At 35.8% G+C, this 18,484-nt stretch overlaps 1 protein-coding gene across 2 annotated transcripts in view; it reads left to right on the forward strand.

Moving 5' to 3' along the window:
* Window positions 1-13,392, forward strand: part of LOC132036015 (protein ANTHESIS POMOTING FACTOR 1) — a 29,221-nt gene extending 15,829 nt beyond the window's left edge. Inside the window, exons 3-11 of one of the 2 annotated variants that reach the window (XM_059426234.1) lie at window positions 1,031-1,131; window positions 7,041-7,150; window positions 7,229-7,295; window positions 8,196-8,295; window positions 10,766-10,882; window positions 10,956-11,093; window positions 11,210-11,288; window positions 12,765-12,814; window positions 13,116-13,392. In XM_059426234.1, the coding sequence (XP_059282217.1) occupies window positions 1,031-1,131; window positions 7,041-7,150; window positions 7,229-7,295; window positions 8,196-8,295; window positions 10,766-10,882; window positions 10,956-11,093; window positions 11,210-11,288; window positions 12,765-12,814; window positions 13,116-13,277 (924 nt within the window). In that variant the 3' untranslated portion in view covers window positions 13,278-13,392. The remainder of the gene's footprint in view (window positions 1-1,030; window positions 1,132-7,040; window positions 7,151-7,228; window positions 7,296-8,195; window positions 8,296-10,765; window positions 10,883-10,955; window positions 11,094-11,209; window positions 11,289-12,764; window positions 12,815-13,115) is intronic. The other variant, XM_059426236.1, reaches the window with a different exon arrangement.
* Window positions 13,393-18,484: the final 5,092 nt, after the last annotated feature.

The raw sequence follows: 18,484 nt of genomic DNA on the forward strand, positions 1-18,484 counted from the left end.
AGGCGATCCCATTGTGGGGCTATCAAAACTGATTTTTATTGAAGCAACATCTTTACGCTATAGACTTCGAGTTTGAGATGATAGATAGATCAGGATCAGGGCACTGTTTTCGGTCTATGGTCGATCAAGTGGCGTGCGATGAGTGCTTGTTAAAAAATCATATCCTATAATGCTGACTTCTTAAAGATTTAAGTATGTCCTAAGAGCAATATCAATGTGCCATTTAGCTATTTAGGCATTTTCTCGTTTGCAGAAAATTTAATACCTTTTATGATAATAAATATATCTATTTACAATGATGTACACCCTCGTGTTGACTTTGAAATAGCCTATTTCACTGAGAATCTAACAGCATATTCTACTGCTTTTGCTACTATGTAACATTTACGTTCCTGGCTTCCATCGTGTCAATGGGCCTGATGGTTAAAGTAGTTCTAGCGTTTTCATGGACTCTGAAAAATGACATACTAGAAAGGATTGAAGAAAGAGGAATAAAGATGCATTAAGGCTAACAGCAAAAGCAAAGATGAGAGCATGGGAAATTGGTTACCTTGGTCCTGTGTCTACTCTCCCCTGGATGCGTTTTTTAAGCTGCAGTTTAAATGCAAAATAACTACTTGAAGATGGAATTCAATGATGCTTTCTATTTTCAATATGCGATCAAAGAAACCCTTTATCCTGATGTGGATAGAGGAGGTTAATGATGACTAATTGTAAGCAAACCAAGGGACAGATCCATACTTTTGAGCTCACCCTACACGTTCATGCTCTTTTATGCGACATCACAGTTTTAATCTTTCACAATCTTTTCTTTTTCTGACCATTACACTATCTTGTAGCTTTACTAGAAATTCTGCATTGCGTGAGACGTTCTTATAGATAATGTAGTACTTTTTAAGGAGGTGCTTAAAATCGAATCTGTAATGACTAAATGATCTATATGATATATAAATTGCTGTTTCAATCTATTAATTTTAGCTTTGGATCTATGGCGACCTTGCCTTTACCCGGGCATATCTCTTTCTTTTAGGGTGGGCAGATAAACTCACTTGATTTTCATCGGAAAGAAGATTTGCTCATAACCACAAGTGAGGATGACTCAATTCGACTTTTTGACATTGCCAATGGAAAGTAAGTCCTTGAAACAAGCTTGCAAGAAAAGGTCTTCCTGTAATTTTCCTTTGTATCATCCAGTTACAGTATTGTGTCAGGTCATCATCCATGCCAAATTAGTATATTAAACATTATACATCATTCATATATATGATATTTTTAGTCTCATCTGAGATTGAAATTGGTTTTGCAGAACAGGCCTAGAATAGGAAAAAAACATAGCAAGAATCCTTGAATATGTTATTGTTCAGAGCATAACCAGGGCATTGTTGTCTTTGTCTCCTTTATTTAAAGACTCGATGAATCTCCATCAGAGCATTACCCATTTTGTCGCCTTATCAGGTGCTGTCAACATCATATTCTTCCAGCTTGCAAATTCTGAAATGACTTCATGTGTTAGTGTACTACTACCTCCGATCCAGCTTATGCGACACACTTTCGGTTTTAGTCCATTAAAAGTAGAATGACACACTTCTAAATTTGAAAAAAATTAACTTTATACTTCCCATTTTACCCTGAGAAGCTTTTATAACCACGCAAATATTATGGCAAGGCCACAAGTTTCAACAGTTTTATAGCCACACATATGCTATGACATATTTTAGATCACAAGTTTCAAAAGTCTTTCATTACTAAACTCCGTGCTGATTCAAACTATGTCACATAAATTGGAACGGAGTGAGTACTAAATTAGTTGATTTTGTGCAGTTTTGAATTAAATTTTTTGAAGTTTGTGAACTTTTGCATTGGGTATGTTGTTGTTGTTGTAGTAATGAGTTTTTGCAATATATAAAGGGTATATGCACGGATTATGTGATCATCTAGCACTAAGAGTTTGTAGTTCATATAGTTGTCGTTTTCTCTGTGATCATGTATTATCAAAAAGCCACATGTATTCTGAACCTCAACAATCCTTCAATCAGTATAAGATGTTACTACAAAATAAAAAAAATCATTATGGATGTTACATTAGGAAATCCTGTGTTAGATTTGCATGATCTAGGTGTCTGTCCTAAGTATACTTACTTCTCGCCTATGGACAAAACACGTTACCTAACCTGTTCTACAAACGTTTTTGCGGAATAAAAGCAAACAGGAAGATAAAGGACACAGTGTTTTTACGTTGCACCCACCCAACTCACAAGGGCGATAAAAACCACAACCTACAGGATTTGCCCCAAACTCCACTACAACTGTGAGTTAAGTTACAAACTCTGCAACCTAATTCCTAACCTCAGCCTTGCTACCCAAACTCTGACTAGCAAGCTATCTTCAAGTAGTAAACTCCTACTTGAAGTTACAATGGTTTGTATCTACTTTTATGCTTCTTAATAAGCTGATAAAGATACAACTCGATAACCACAACCTAATACAAGATATCTAGACTTATGAACTGGAGAACATTATTCCTTCAGTCCTTTTTCTTGCACTAGGGATGCAATCCTGGATTCTTGAATATTCTTGATATGTGTTCTGATAGCTTAGTATTCTAAATTCTCTCTTTGTGGGTGCGTAAGTAAATTTCTTCTTGGTAAGACCTGGGTATTTATAACAATTGTAGCTCCGCAGGTCGGTGACAAAACCTTCTCCTTGTTGGACCATAACACGCAATAAGGTTTTGTGTTGTACTTGGATTCTTGCCTTGTTGAGTCGGCTTCTTTTCCTTGTAGAAGGCTTACTAATCTCGACAAATATGGCAAGGAATCTTTCATACTTGACTGCCAAGTCTTTACCATAATTCTTCTACAAATCCTTGTTGCTGCAGGATTTGTTTGGAACATGTTCACGAACCTGTTTCATCCACCTGGTTCGTCCATCTCTGATATCTGCATCTGTATGAGCTGGAACATGTTCATATACCTGTTCCACCAATCTCTTTCATTCTGCATCTGCCTTTGAACTGCTTCTGAGATATTGGCTGGAACATGTTGTCAGACCTGTCAACTCCCTTCATCAATACTACCACTGATCACTCTTTGACTCTGATGTGTTCTTGCTCTGCATTGAACATGTTTGCAGACCTGATTCATCTGTTTCTCTTTGTCTGCAACTCTCCTTGCTTGAACAATTTCTTTCTTCTCAACATTGTCTTCTGAGTGTGAGTCACCTTCATCTGCTCTTCTCATGATCTCCTCGAGTCTAGGTCATTCATCCGCTGCACCTGATGACCTGACTTCATTCCTCCACTGGCTCTGATGGAACATATAATCATGCTTGTTCTATTTCTCAATGAACTACTCTGTGTCATTTGCATCTGTCTCTGTGATAGATCATGTATACGGACCATTCATTCTCTCTCTGATCTGCTTCATTGCACTTGTCTTCTATATTAACGCACATACTTGCACTCTGGTTCATGTGTATGCTTTTTTCTTGTAGCTTCTTTGCAATGGAACATGTCTATGGACCTGTTCTAACCATCCTGTGCTGCTTGCCTTTTCAGACCTTTTACATTGTCTGAAACCTCTGCTTTATCTCAACCAATTGTCTAGCTTTGTTCAATTTTAACATATACCTAGACCTGGTTTATTCACAGTGTTTTCTTGCTTGGAACAGTACTATTATTTCTTCATCTGCTTTCAACATGCCTTATAAGCTGGTTTTCTTGTTCCAAGTCTTTGCTTTGTCAATCATCAAAACTCCACATACATATGGCTTTATGCCAACATCCTGTTCTTTTGGAAGGTGGCTTATCTCACCAACAGATACATTTTCTCTTCACTAGTTGTTGGACACGTGTGTCCCATCAAGTAGTACAAACGACATAAATCAATTGACATGATTGTTGAACGACAAATACTTAATGAGTTACGTTTTGATTTATCAGGCGCAAGCATTAGAGTCACTAAAGGAATAAAGTCATAGTTAGAAAGAGTAGTTTGTATTTGTGCCTTGTATCAAGAGGGACAAAGCTATAGTCATTAATTAAAGAAGGTAATATAGCAATCAATGAATATAATACAAGATTAAAATAGTGTACCTCTTCATCAATGAATATTAGCGGCCAACGAACACTGTTGCCTTTTTTTTTTTTTTTTTTTTTTGTACTCCTTTACTAAGCCGCTTCGAATAACTAAATAATGCATCAATAAAATAAATATTGACAAATAAGATATTAGTGTGAATATTTTTCATTCCGTCCCTAATTAGAATGAATCAACATTGAATGTTGCTCTTACATGCTGAAAGTGAGGACTATAATAATTAAAAGGTCAAACCATTACTCTTACCTGTCTGCTACAGATGTTTGATGAACAAAGAAAATTTACCAACTTGATAATGCTGGACCCAAAAAAAAAAAAAAAAAAAGGCAAATGAAAGAAATAAAATAAATTAAGTGTCAACTCAAATTGTGGACTTCCATAATGTGACATAAAGAATTACAAAAGACCATACAAGACTGTAAAGAATGGCTCTTGGGCCTAACCCAACCCCAAAAGCTAGCTCAAAAGGAGGAGGATAGCCCAAGTCATATAAGGAGACCAAGGACCACTTATCCCAGTTGTGGGAGTACTCAACACCCCTGCACGCCTAGAACTGAACATCTGGAGCGTGGACAATATAAGGTGGGGTCCAACATAGGTGAAATAACGAATTGGGATGGGCCTGACTTTGATACCATGTAAAGAGTTAGGCCCAACCCCAAAAGCTAGCTCAAAGGGAGGAGGATTGCCCAAGCCATATAAGGAGACCAAGGATCACTTATCTCACCGATGTGGGAGAACTCAACAAAGACATTGATTAAAATTAATACCGATGGAAAGCTAAAAACAATAAGCTGAAAGACTTAATAGTACCAGTCTTCGTCAAAAAAAAAAAAAAAAAAAAGTACCAGTTTCAAAAAAAATAAAATAAAGAAAGAGTAAAGATAATTTACATAAACTGTGAAAAAGTTGCTTGACAGGAAATATATGAGTTAACAAAATAAAACTGACATGTCAAGTGGCTGAGATTAAGTAGCGTAATATTTATTAACCAAGGCACATGAGAGAGATTTCAAGAGTGAAGAGGATACACCATTATTCCAACTTCCTAGACAAATAATTTTAGATTTATACATCTTATTACTTTGACTATTTCGTCATCCTCTAATGTTCTTTAATTTCACGAGGCTATTTATTTTAGCGAAATGGTAAATGAAAGTATCCACAAAATCACCTCCCAAGTCCTGATCAGTATAAGTGGAAGGCATGCAAAAATATAGCCTGAAGCAAATTCTATATTTGTCATATATGATGTTAGAGACAATATGAATGTTTTAAAAATTGTGATTGACTGGATGGATGGCGAGCCACATCCATCCTTGCATACAAGCATAAAAATCACATGAACTCTACCAAAAAAACTCGCATGAACTTTCAAGGCTGCATTTTGGCCAGCTTGTGTCAATTCCATTGGCTTCTAGCTCATTGAGTTTAGTTTCCCTTGAAAGTCATCCAAATAAATTGCGGAAGATAGAAAGAATTCTATTCACATGATTGATAAAGGGTTAAAAATGGTAGAGGAGAAGTGGAAATGTAGAAAAGCTTAGGAAGATAACTAATGATATATAACTCCTTTAAACAATAATGATAGGCACAATAAAATGAATCGACATACGTTTCATTTTTTTGGCATTTCATTTATTGTAAACAATAAATATTGCAATCGCTTCAGATTATGGAATAACTTCCTGAATTCTCCAAAACAAGAGAAGTTTGATTAATTCAATGGCTTGATTGGATAAATTATTTTTTTTTGGAGGGTATAAAGATATTCCCATTAAGTAATAGGCAAAATATTTGAAAGTACAAAATAATCATTTAATGAGGGTAATTTTACTTTTATATTGAGGGTAATTTAGCCGATGAACTTTTGAAGGGTATTATGGTAATCCAACTTTCAACTACGGGCTTCCTACTTTTAGTAATTTATGATTTACGTGGGCTTAAAAATGTGAAGAGCTTATAGTAGAAGAGCATTTAAAAGAGTTACAGGTTCACTGGAAGACTGCATTATGCTGCAGCAGCCATTCCATAGAGAAAGCTAAGCTTTATAGACAAAAAAGTGGCTGAAAAAGTTTCAATCATCTTGGAACTGCACCATTAGTTGATTTGTACGGTAAACTAAGAAGTTCACTTCCAAAAGTGGCCATTATATGACAACAAGAGTGCAAGGAATTGACTATGGTTGTTAAGGCCTATATGAGACTAATTTGGGAAGTTAACGGACACCTGTCTATAGGGCTCTTGAGCATGAAAAGCAACTTTGACATGATTGTGTGAGCTATGTTTAGAAGGTTTCGACTGTAAATATTTTGGCTGGGGCGATCTATTGGTGTCCTCTTGACTGCGACCAATTTATTTTGATTGTTGATTATGGCTCCCAAGGCTTGGGTCCTGTGGTAAGAGCGCAAAGTAACGTGTGAGTTAGGCGCGTGTCACGGGTTCGACCTTACCAGTGGACAAAAGCCTCGTATTTAAATGGAGAAGGGTAGAGGGGCAAACCCATTATAAACTGATTTTCAAACTTTCTGCCATTGGTTCTAGGGGATTTCTCAGTTATAAAAATAAATGTACCAAAGAAATGTTGATAAATTACTTATTCGGATTCATTTTCAAATTATCTTCATTGTCTATCATTATAGGAAAGTCTGTCAATGATGGAAGCTAGTGTTCATACTATTTCCACATTTGACAAAAACACTATTAGGTTGGGGAGCATATAATTACCTTGTGCTTATTTCTCCATTTTGAAATGTTTTATACAACTTAGGCCTTAGACTGATTCAAGATATGATTCTGTTGAGCAAGTTTTAGCTTTTGTGTAATGCAACTAATGTCTCTATGAGCTATCTTAACTTGACCAGAATACGTAGTTCCTTTAAAGTTACCAGTTTCTTAAGAAAAAAGAGAAAACACAGTTCCTTTAAGTTCTTTGACCTTCAGGTTGCTGAAGACTACATATCATAAGAAGCATGGAGCTGATCGAATATGCTTTACCCACCACCCTCATTCTGTTATCTGCTCTTCAATACACAACTTGGATTCGCATGGAGGTGATTCTCTTTGGACCAACTTTTGATTTTGACTTAGATGAAAGGATACTTTACATGGTGCTTTGTGTCTGCTGCCAGAGTCTTTGCGCTACCTATCCATGTACGATAATCGATGCCTTCGTTACTTTAAGGGACATAAAGAGAGGTTGGTGCTTTTTTCCGTGGTATTTAACCTTGAAATGATTGGAAGAATGTGCATTTTCTGTAGAAAAATGGGGATTGACAATAGACTACCTGATTTGTTTTAAATGAATAGTTTTTTTTGATAAAGTAAGTAATTTCATTGCTGGCATCAAGTGGATGCATAGTAGTTACAGAAGTAGAGTAGCAAAAGGAACTTATCATCTCCAGTACATGTCTAGTTAAGAGCTAAGGAGTTGATAAAGTTCATAAAGGTAACAGGGGAATCTATTGGGGACAAGTATACCCAACTATACAAAAACATAAGACATTTAGCTTTTAAAGATTGGAATGAAGTTGATATTCCATCAAAGCATCTCCTATTCCTTTCATTCCAGATGCTCCAAAAAATAGCAGCAGGTATCATCTTCCAGATTCTCTTGATGGTGCTATCAACTTTCCAGCAACTCCAGCTTTCAAAAACATCCCTGATACTCTGTGGCATGATCCAATTGAGTCCAAAAAGTGTAATAAACATATTTTAAATGAATAGTTACTATGTAAAAACAACTGAAATGGTTGTAAACGTGCCTAGAATGCTTGATTTACTGATTTATCTTTACACATTTGTTCGAACAATTTCTTTTGGCTTGAAAAAAAATAATTTATGGAGATTTATACGTGTTCTCTCCCAATAGAAATAAAGATTGATATAATGTAGAAGAAGAAATGAATACAAGGGTGGGGACAAGATGCCCTACAAAACAAACATAACAGACTCTTGGTGGGTGACGTTTTAGGTTCAATTTATGTATTGTAACAGTCATCAGTTGACATTATTCTTTTCCCTTCGTCTCTCTTCCTACTAGCACTTGATTTTGACATAATGATTATCTTCAAATCTGTTAATCTGACTTGGATGCAGGGTTGTATCACTGTGCATGTCTCCAGTTAATGACAGCTTCATGTCTGGTTCTCTTGACCATAGTGTTAGAATATGGGATCTTCGCGTAAATGCTTGCCAGGTTGGTATCACATCTTTTGTGGAATAAACCTAGTCGTCAATTATCAAGGATATTAGACTTGTCTTACTGACTTTAACGGGCTTCTAAAATGTTGAGGATGTTCAATAATTGGTTTTTTTTTTTTTTTTTTTGGGTGGGGGGGGGGGGGCGCTGTTGACTAATCCACTGGGTTCGTGTTACCTCTGCCTATGCAGGTACCGGGTATTAGAGCAGCCTTATATAGAAGTGAAAATCACAGAGATTTATCTTTTAAGGTTGACTTGTTCTCTTTGAATGCACTTGCCAGTTGTAAGTTGTAACTGTGGTTCCCACTTATGGACTTTGCAAAGCGAGAAGCACAAAAAAGCGACAAGGGTCCTAGGGCTTTAAGCAGAAAGCAAAGCGCATGCTTCATTGAAGTGAAGTGCAATTTTAAAAGTATATCAAAATGAATATTGCATAAATAAATAAAATAACTGGCCAATTCATTAGCTTCAAGATCGCCCAAAGAAATTGGATCAATTGTCTATTGTATTTAACGAACACTAGATCATTGAGACACTTTAGGTCGAGTGTATTCCCCTTCTTGGTATGAATCTGCAAATAAGTTGTCGTAAGTAACTAATAGGATAATATTTTAGCAATATACTAAATCTTTATTCTTACATGTTCAAACAAGTTCCAATTCCTCTCACATACGGATGAGCTACAAGTTAGGCTTAGAACCTTGATGATAAACTTTTGTAAGTGTGGACTGTGGAGTGGAAGAACCATATTGAAACCATCATTCAATTATAGAACAAATATTTAAAAAAAAAAAAAATATAAGAAAAATTAATTTCAAAGTTAAATTGAAAAGCTGTTGGAATTACCTGGTGACCTCATCATTCTATGTCTAATAGCCATTGGAATTCCAAAAAGTCCGTTGGCTTGCTTGTATTTACTATTTAGAGAATTCATTCGATATAAGTCATGTAACATCTTGTTCACTAATATCAGAGACCAACTTAACAAGACTTTAAAGAATCACTCCCGCACGTCTCCACCTTGTTCTTCCAACCCAGAATTATCATAAAAGAGTGACAGGAACAAAATGTTTCCACTTATATGCAAAGGTCGTGAAGTTGATCCGACCGTATTTGGTCAATGATCTCAAAAACTCTTATATATTTCTCCTCGTTGTTAAATACCACTTGAATAGCTTACTTGGCCCTATCCATAGATTCATAAATGTAGCCCATTGGTAGTTTTTGATCCCTATCCACCAAACGAAGCAACTAAATCAAAGAACCACCTAGTGTGTGAAAAGCACTATTCCAAAAGGTTGGCATTGAAACAGGTTTTGCAGCGTGTTTTCCCAGCTTCCTTTGCAAATTTGTTGTATTCAGTAGAAGTGAACATCTTTTGCAAGTTTTTCTTTGGCATAATACACAAATAAGCCCTTAAACTTGGCCTCAGCTGGCAAGTACGCCCTCCAACTTTGGGTGTGCACAAGTAGGCACCTCAACTTGTATAAAGTTGAACAAGTAAACACAAATGATGACATGGCACTGACGTGGCACATAAATATTAGAGGGCCACGTCAGTGCCACATCAATGCTACGTCAGCATTTGTGTTTACTTGTTCAACTTTATACAAGTTGAGGTGCCTACTTGTGCACACCCAAAGTTGAAGGGCATACATGCCAGCTGAAGCCAAGTTTAAGGGCCTATTTATATATTATGTCAAAATTCTTTTGCTTGTGAAACCTTTGAAAGGTCGAAAAAGCAATTGCAGATCTTGTGAAAATTGTTCACTTCTATTGAAAAATGACAATACAGGTAAACCTGCCAAGACAAGATATGCAATTGCTTTGCTTAACCTTGCAAAAGATTTACAAGCAAAAGAAAGAAAGATGTTCACTTCTACTAATGCAGCAATAGTAAATTTGCAAAGGGAAGTGAGGAAAATAAATCTGATGCTAACCTTTTGGAATAATGTTGTACATGCACTTAAAGTTGGTGGTCTTTTGATTAAAGTGTTTGGTTTGGTGGATCGGGAGCAAAAACCACCAGTGAGCTACGTTTATGAAGCTATGGATAGGGCGAAGGAAATTATTCGAGCGACATTTAAATGTGAGGAGAAATATGAAAGAGTTTTGAGATCATTGATAGAAGGTGGTCAGATTACAACCATTTGCTCGTGCATGCATGACTGAAGTGAAACACTATCTATTCACTTGCTCTACAAAAGCACATAAAGAAGATATGTTGTATGTATATGTTCTAGCAAGTTAAATCTATGCCTTTAGTCCCACTTACTTTTGAGCAGGTTGGATACTAATCTGCTGATATGTTAGCATTTGTCAGCTCTCACAAATATTATTAGTTCAGGTCCAGTGTGCTGTAGTGTTAACTTAGTGTAAAGAATACCAGCAGTTGGTACTAGCTATTCAAACTTCTACCTCGTGAAACACATGTTTGTGATATCACTCACTCTTGTAGTTTTCAGGGGATGTTGCATCTAAGAGGTAGGCCTGCAGTTGCTTATGACCAACAAGGCCTTGTCTTTGCAGTGGCAATGGAAGGGGGTGCCGTCAAATTGTTTGATTCGAGATCGTATGACAAGGTTTGTGCCAGTAAAGTTCAGCTTCCTTTTTACATTACAAATAATGAATTTTGTCATGTGTTGTGATATGTAGGGACCCTTTGATACCTTCCTAGTTGGTGGAGATACAGCTGAGGTTTGTGACATAAAATTCAGCAATGATGGAAAATCAATGCTTTTATCGACTACTAGTAATAGCATCTACGTCCTTGACGCCTATGGAGGAGAGAAGGTTACTTCTCCATCAGCATTCTTTCTGCTCTAGTTTCTTTTCTTTTTTCCTCATATTTTTCATTATTTATTACGGCGTATTCAACACTAAATGACTAAATTATTTTACTGGCGCAGCGGTGTGGGTTTAATCTGGATCCCTCCCCAACAGCAATGGAGGCAACCTTTACACCAGACGGCCAGTATGTTGTTTCAGGTAGTAGATTAAAGTTTTTGAGCTTATTATTAACTATAGAAGAATCCTCCTATATTATTGTTGGAGCTTAGATATTAGACTTAGCGGCTAGTGTATAGAATGCAGTAAATGTACATGAGTAGGCTGAGTTCTTGATCTCAAAAAAAGAAATGCTTATTTGAAAGTGAACCTGATAACGAGATTTGGCTGTCTGTGTTACTTGAAGATTTTTGATAAGATAAGATAGTAAGCTGTTTATATGTTCTTTCCTCTTAATGCAGCTGGGAAAACTTTTATTTATCTGAAAACAGGTTATTAAGTTGTGGGATGACGATTGTGCAATAGATGTTCAAGTTCAATCATTAAGCCCTATTGTTGAGATTTTGACACCAGAATGTAGTAGAAGCTAAAACTTCCGAAACCTTTTTGTTTCCACTTGATTTCCAAAGTTTTCGGAATGAAAGTTGCCATTTTTACGATGTTATATTAATTTTGCTTGATATTGGCTTTCATTATTGAGATAATATGTCAGTGTTGCGTTATAAGTATCTAAAATTATAATTTCAAGACTTACCGAGAATGATTTTGTGCACACAAAAGAAGTTTGCTATGCTTTTCAAAAACTGTTGTGATGTAAGAATTAAATGCACTATGTTGGAAGGGGATGATAGAGCGGTTGACGTGTAAAGATTAACAAATTGTATATCCCACATTCGAACCTTGCTGCGATGATCAGTATGATCCCACTTTACTCCAGCCTTGATGTGTAGGTTCACATGGCATTTATGCTTGTGGACTGTAGCAGACTGCCAGATGAATTAGTCGGAGTGCGTGCAAACTGTCCGGGGACATTACTGATGTTAAAAAAAATCTAATGCCCTATAGGAATGTCGAAGCAGTAATGTATTCCCTATCTTTGTGCCTTTTTGGTCGTTTTTTTCTGGAATCTTTCATAGCTGACCTTGGGAACCTGATTCGTGTTACTTGCAAGTTGTGCATAGTTTTCATTTGGATGCACTACATAAATGTTAACCATATTGATCTTGCATGTCCTTTTTTTTTTTTTAACTAATTTCTACCTTCGCTGATTAATGATCATTACTGCTCAAATAAAAAATAGATAAGAGTAAGAAAGTGAAAGCGTATACCTATAATCTTAGAGCTTGACCAGTATTATTCTTATATTTAAGTTGTGAACCAGTAGCCTTGTATAAGCATAATGACTTGATTGTCATCAGTATTTAACGCTAATGGAAAAATCAAAAAAGATCCTGGGCATTAGTGATCATGCATCTGCATTGCCTGCACTTGCTATTTTTTGGTTTGCGCCTCTGCTTTTGATGGGAATTGTTCTGCTGTCGAAGCTTGTTCTTATGTTTCATCTTGTTCTTAATATGAAGTGCTAACTGCCAAATGCAAACTTGAGGCATTCTTCTCTATGATCTTATAATTGATACTAGAAATCTAGAACTAAGATGCTTTGTGTTCATGTTGAAGGTTCAGGCGATGGAAACTTGCATGCATGGCACATCAACACACAAAATAAGGTCTCCTTTTGGTTTCTCTCTCGGTTGTGCCTGTTGCAGCTATTATTTTGGTCTTCCCAGCTGAAAACTTGGACATCATTGATCCACCTGTTTGAGTGTCCTGTCTTTATGCGCACCCTTATTACTCATAGGAAAACCTTATCTACACTCGCTGTTTATACTAGACCGATGTAACACATGACATGTTTATTTTCATATACTCTTTTATCAAATGTATATTATTCTTTATTTTCCATTAATCATCTGTACAGTTTGTGTATTCTTTGTCTTCCAAGGGCTAAAAATTTGACTGTTTTGATAGGTTTGTAGCTGGGATAGCCACATAGGCGTGGTATCGTGCTTGAAATGGGCCCCAAGAAGAGTCATGTTTGTTGCTGCATCATCAGTTCTTACCTTTTGGATACCTGATCATAGAGGTCCTGGTGAGGCCGCTGGAGAAGAACAAGTCACTCTTGCTCAATGATCAACTTTTATTTCTTCTGTATACGTCAAAAGTAACATGTATGTGTAAAGACACTTTGGCACCTGATCACTCTCGGGAGTTATATGGACATTCTTGATTTTTTCTGAGCGCTTAATTCTCGATGTGAAAATACAGAGCCAGGAGGCTGATCATTGAATAGAAAAAAGAGTGGAGCTGCAGCGTCCCGAATGAATTGGCTTGCACGTATCACTAAATGTCTCTTCTATTACGAAGACTGCAGGTAGTGAAGCTTATCCAGTAGAGAAATAGAGAGTAAATACGATTTTCAGTATTTTGCTTATGTACAACTACAAAGTACCAAGCATTCTAATTGGATTAGATTAATATCAATGGATTTCCGAAGGTCCGAAATTTGTTGGTCCTTTTGACCTTTTTCGCTTCTTCTCAACTACATCTGCGTAGGTAGCATGCGTGCCTTTCATTTGTTATCTTCTTTTTGGAAAACAACAGAGGACTTGGAGCTACAATCTGTTTTTTTTTTTTTTTTTTTACATGCCCTTTATTCCAAAAAGAAGGCACTTTCTATTTGAAAATTCAAATTCCTTAACTTTATAAATTGCCATGACCACAAAAATATCCACTTGTTAAATTAGAGAGAGGATGTCCCTTTCTATTGGGTAAATAGGTGTCACGTATCTTCTGTATGGGTATTTTCAGTGTGATCGTTTTGCAATACTCTTATGGAAGCTTTCTGCCCTCCTGACTCATCTCCTATTTGATGCACGTCAAAGGTCCTTACTGTAAGATAAATTGAGCAGCAAGAAAAATTGTGTATTTTAACGCGACGGAAAAATCATCAAATTAGATGCCGTGTTGTTTTTACAATGTGGGGAGAGTCTCTACTTTTTTTCTTTCTCTATTGGAAGAGAGATATAAAGGCTAGGAGAGAAAAGAACAACGGAAAAGGGCCAAATAAATCCCTGTACTATCGGAAAAGGGCAAAAAATATTTTTCATTATACTTTGGGTCCAAATATACTCTTGCCGTTATCCTTTGGGTTTAAATATACCCCTCCACAGTTAAAGTTGGTTTAAATATACCCCTCCACAGTTAAAGTTGACTAAGATGGAGTCAAATCCTACATGACGTTAATATTTTAATGAAATAAATGTCATGTGGCATGCCACCTCACTAACAAACCCAATTTTACCCCTCCCCTCCCTATCTTCTTCCACCACCACCACCTCCTCCTCTATTACCACCCTCCTTATGCCCATCACCATTTTCACAAACTCAAACTTAAAGCCGGTGCATTAATTATTGGTGGGAATCCCAGTTGCTGTGTATTGTGTTTCCTTGTAAATATGAAAGCAAAGGGCCTTTAACATAAACAGAAAACAGAACCGAGGATCTAAAAACATCTTTAAAATTTGTTTTAAAAAAAGTATTCCACTTTTCTTAAATTTATGCTGCAGGGAAATTTAGAATATAATTGGACTACATTATACATAAGAAGCTAATTCAAACAATAAAATCGTCTACCCTGAAATTTGATATTCAAGTACTAAAAGCTGACGCACAGAAAACAAGAAGGACGAAAGACTTCACCAACCAATTTAGCAAAAGTGTGTAATTCTGTGTTAACAACAACAACTCACCAACCAAATCAATAAAAGAAGATTTTTCTTCTTAAAATTACATAGAAAGAAGATTCACGAAAAAAAAAATTAGAAAATATTTCCATCAATAAAAATTCCGACCCAAGAATTCACGTATAAGGATCAAAAGATAGATAATTTGCTAATATTATGAAAAGAAAACAGTAATTAAAATACGAAGAACGTCGAGGAAATCGAAGCATAATTGAAGGAAGTAAAAAAGCTAACCTTGTATTTGTGATAATTAATGCATCGGCTTTGAGTTTGAGTTTGTGAAAATGGTGGTGGGCATCAGGAGGGTGGTAGTAGCATAGGAGGAGGTGGTGGTGGCGGAAGAAGACAGGGAGGGGAGGGGTAAAATTGAGTTTGTTAGTGAGGTGACAATGTCACATGACATTTATTTCATTAAAATATTAATGCCATGTGAGATTTGACTCCATCTTGGTCAACTTTAATTGTGGAGGGATATATTTGAACCCAAAATATAACGATAGGGGCATATTTGGATCCAAAGTATAAAGAGGAGTATTTTTGACCCTTTTCCAATAGGAGAAGGGTATATTTGGCCCTTTTCCGAAAGAAAAACTACCAGTCCATAAACTGATGCACATCTCCACTTATTTTGACATGCAGTAGTTTTAACTTCCCTAGGTAACCTCCTTTAGGCTTAGTCCTCTAAATGGCCGTGTCGGTCCACGTGAGCGACCCGCGACCCAAACTCAATATCCTACATCTCCCATTTTGAACATGGTGAACTAGAGCTAAATCAGGTTCATGGCAATAACATACGTAATTCCTGCTGATAAATAGTTTGTGCAACTGCAAGCATCAAGAGCTATAACTATTAAGGTTTAACAAGAGCTCCACGAAGGAATCCAGTACATGCGGAAAGAATTCACTACTAACATGAGGATCTTATTGCTCACATTACCTAGATATCATTCGCTACTCCAGTAGCTAGTTATCTGACCCCTCATCCTCGAAGGAGGTGAACTCGAGTTCATGTTTAACTTTATATCCACAATTATACTTGACATCATTATGGTAAGTGTAATGGCCGGCCTGTGTACACAAGTTAAAATACTAATTCCCTCCATATTCTCAATTAACTAGTCAGGCATCTTTAAATTCAAACAGAGCGGAAAAACTATGTTTCTATAATTGATTTTTTTTAAAAAATAATTACTTAAGGATTTGCCAATTCATTTAGGAAAATAACCTAAGGTATGGTCAATAAATATTATGTATGATTTTTAGTACTAAATATGTATTAACCATGCTAATATGAAAATCAATTTATATAACAAAAAGTTATTTAATTGAGAAAATATTTGAAATGTGAAATCAAGTTTAGTTATAATTAGTATAATTATTATAATAATTATTAATTATTCTGCTAGTTAAATTAAGTATTTAATTATGTTAGCTGATTATTAGTTCATTTCAATTTTATTTAAATCAGTTTAACCTCAAAAGAGTGTTTTCAAATTAATTTCAGACTTTTAAAACTCCATTGGCTGTTATTTTAAACGTTTTGGTTATGATTTAATTGCCAAGAGGCTGTCTTTTAAATTTAAAATTAGCCACATTTTACAATTTCAAGTGCCAAAGTTCAATTTTTCGTTTTGGGGGCCAAAACCACAGGAAATGCGGCCAGCCCATTTCATTTTTTATCGGCCCAATTCCCTTTCAGCCCAGATATCGCGATTAAATGGAGGAGTGACTGAGGGTAAAGAAACCCTAATCCCTTTTACTTTATGTTGATTTTATTTTTGTATTAGCTTAATTTGATTATGTGAGTAGATTAGTTTAAATTATGTAGTTTAATAGGCGTGTTAGTTTAAAGTTGGGGTTTAGCCGTGCTTTAAGGTTAGGGAGAATGACCTCATAATACTACTTAAGCTTCCATATTACAAAACATAAGGATGCTTTTCCTTATTTACAAAACATAACAACAAAATTACAAAATATATCAGATTTGGGCTTAATGGAATACCCACGATTTTGGGCTTTTATTTAGGAATAGATCTGATTTTGGGCAATTCGCAGAATTTCCCTTCTTTTGGGGTGGTCTTTAAATTTTGCCCCTCAAATTGCTGGTCGTTAAGTTTTGTCCTTCGCCTAAAATCCATGGGTTCCGGATTCGAACCCCTGCTCAGTCAAAAATTTAAAAAAAAATTGGGCAATTTATAGGATTGCCCTTCGCTGGGGGCGGTCTTTAATTTTTATCCTCAAAATGGTGGTCTTTATATTTTGCCCTTCAGGCAGAATTTACATGGCACAGACATAATTTCTGCCCATGCAAATTCTACCTTGCGATTTTTTTTTTTTGTTTTAACTGAGGTGGGATTTGAACCCACAACCTCGGGGTGTTAGGCGAGGGGTAAAACTTAAAGACCACCAATTTGAAGGGCAAAAATTAAAGACCACCCCAACTGAAGGGCAATCCGCGCAAAAAAAAAAAAAAAAAAAGAAAAAAAAAAAAAAAATTCGCAAGGCGAGTTTGAATTTCGCTTTCTCGTCCCCTCCGGCGGACTATATATATATATATATATATATATATATATATATATATTTTTTTTTTTTTTTTTTACTTTTCAAGGCAAACTTTTAGTTATACCTTAAGGAAAAGTTCCGCCTTATGTGGCATACTTTTAGTTATGTCTTAACTAAAAGTGTACCCCATAAGACATAACTAAAAGTATACCCCATAAGGCGAAATTTTTCCTTAAGGCATAACTAAAAGTTTGCCTTACAAGACAAAGTCTAAGCCTTAAGGAAAAGTTTTACCTTATGATGCATACTTTTGGTTATGCCATAACTAAAAGTCTGCCCCATAAGACATAACTAAACTATGCCTTAAGGAAAAATTCTGTTTTATGGGACAGACTTTTAGTTATGCCGGATCCGGCATAACTTTAGTTTTTCCTTAAGGAGTGTATGCCGATTCCGGCATACACGCCCCACAGCCTTGCCTTGCGATTTTTTATTTTATTTTATGCCTGAGTGGGAGTTCGAACCCAGAACCTCAGGTATTCGCCCACCTTTACAAGAGAAGGGCAAAACTTAAAGACCACAAATATGAACAACAAAATTTAAAGACCACAAATATGAGGGGAAAAATTTAAAGACCACCCCAAAAGAAGGGCAATCCGCGCCAAAAAATGTCTAATTTTTAAATGTGGGCTTAATTTAGAATACTTACCAATCAAATTCTTCTTCTTTTCAAAACAATCTCTCTCTCTTTCTCTACAAATGTTGATAGAAGAATTTTTTTTTGTTTAATGCAGCATGCGAAAAAGTTCTTCTTTTCAAAATGATCTCTCTCTCTCTCTTCCTCTAAAAGTGTTGATAGAAGAATTTTTTTGTTTTGTTTAATGCAAAAGATGTAAAAAAGTTGAAATGTGTGTATGAGATGTGTATTATAATTGTGTGTATGAAATGCATTAAATTATGTATACATTAATAATAGAAAGCTTTTGATTACTGACCTGCGTATTAAATATATATAAAAGTTGGTCTGTATCGTTTTGAGATATATATGATCACTGTGCGTATGAAATCTGTTATATATACTGTAGTTCTTAA

This window comes from Lycium ferocissimum, chromosome 11 (genome assembly GCF_029784015.1).
Source record: "Lycium ferocissimum isolate CSIRO_LF1 chromosome 11, AGI_CSIRO_Lferr_CH_V1, whole genome shotgun sequence".
NCBI classification, from domain to species: domain Eukaryota; kingdom Viridiplantae; phylum Streptophyta; class Magnoliopsida; order Solanales; family Solanaceae; genus Lycium; species Lycium ferocissimum.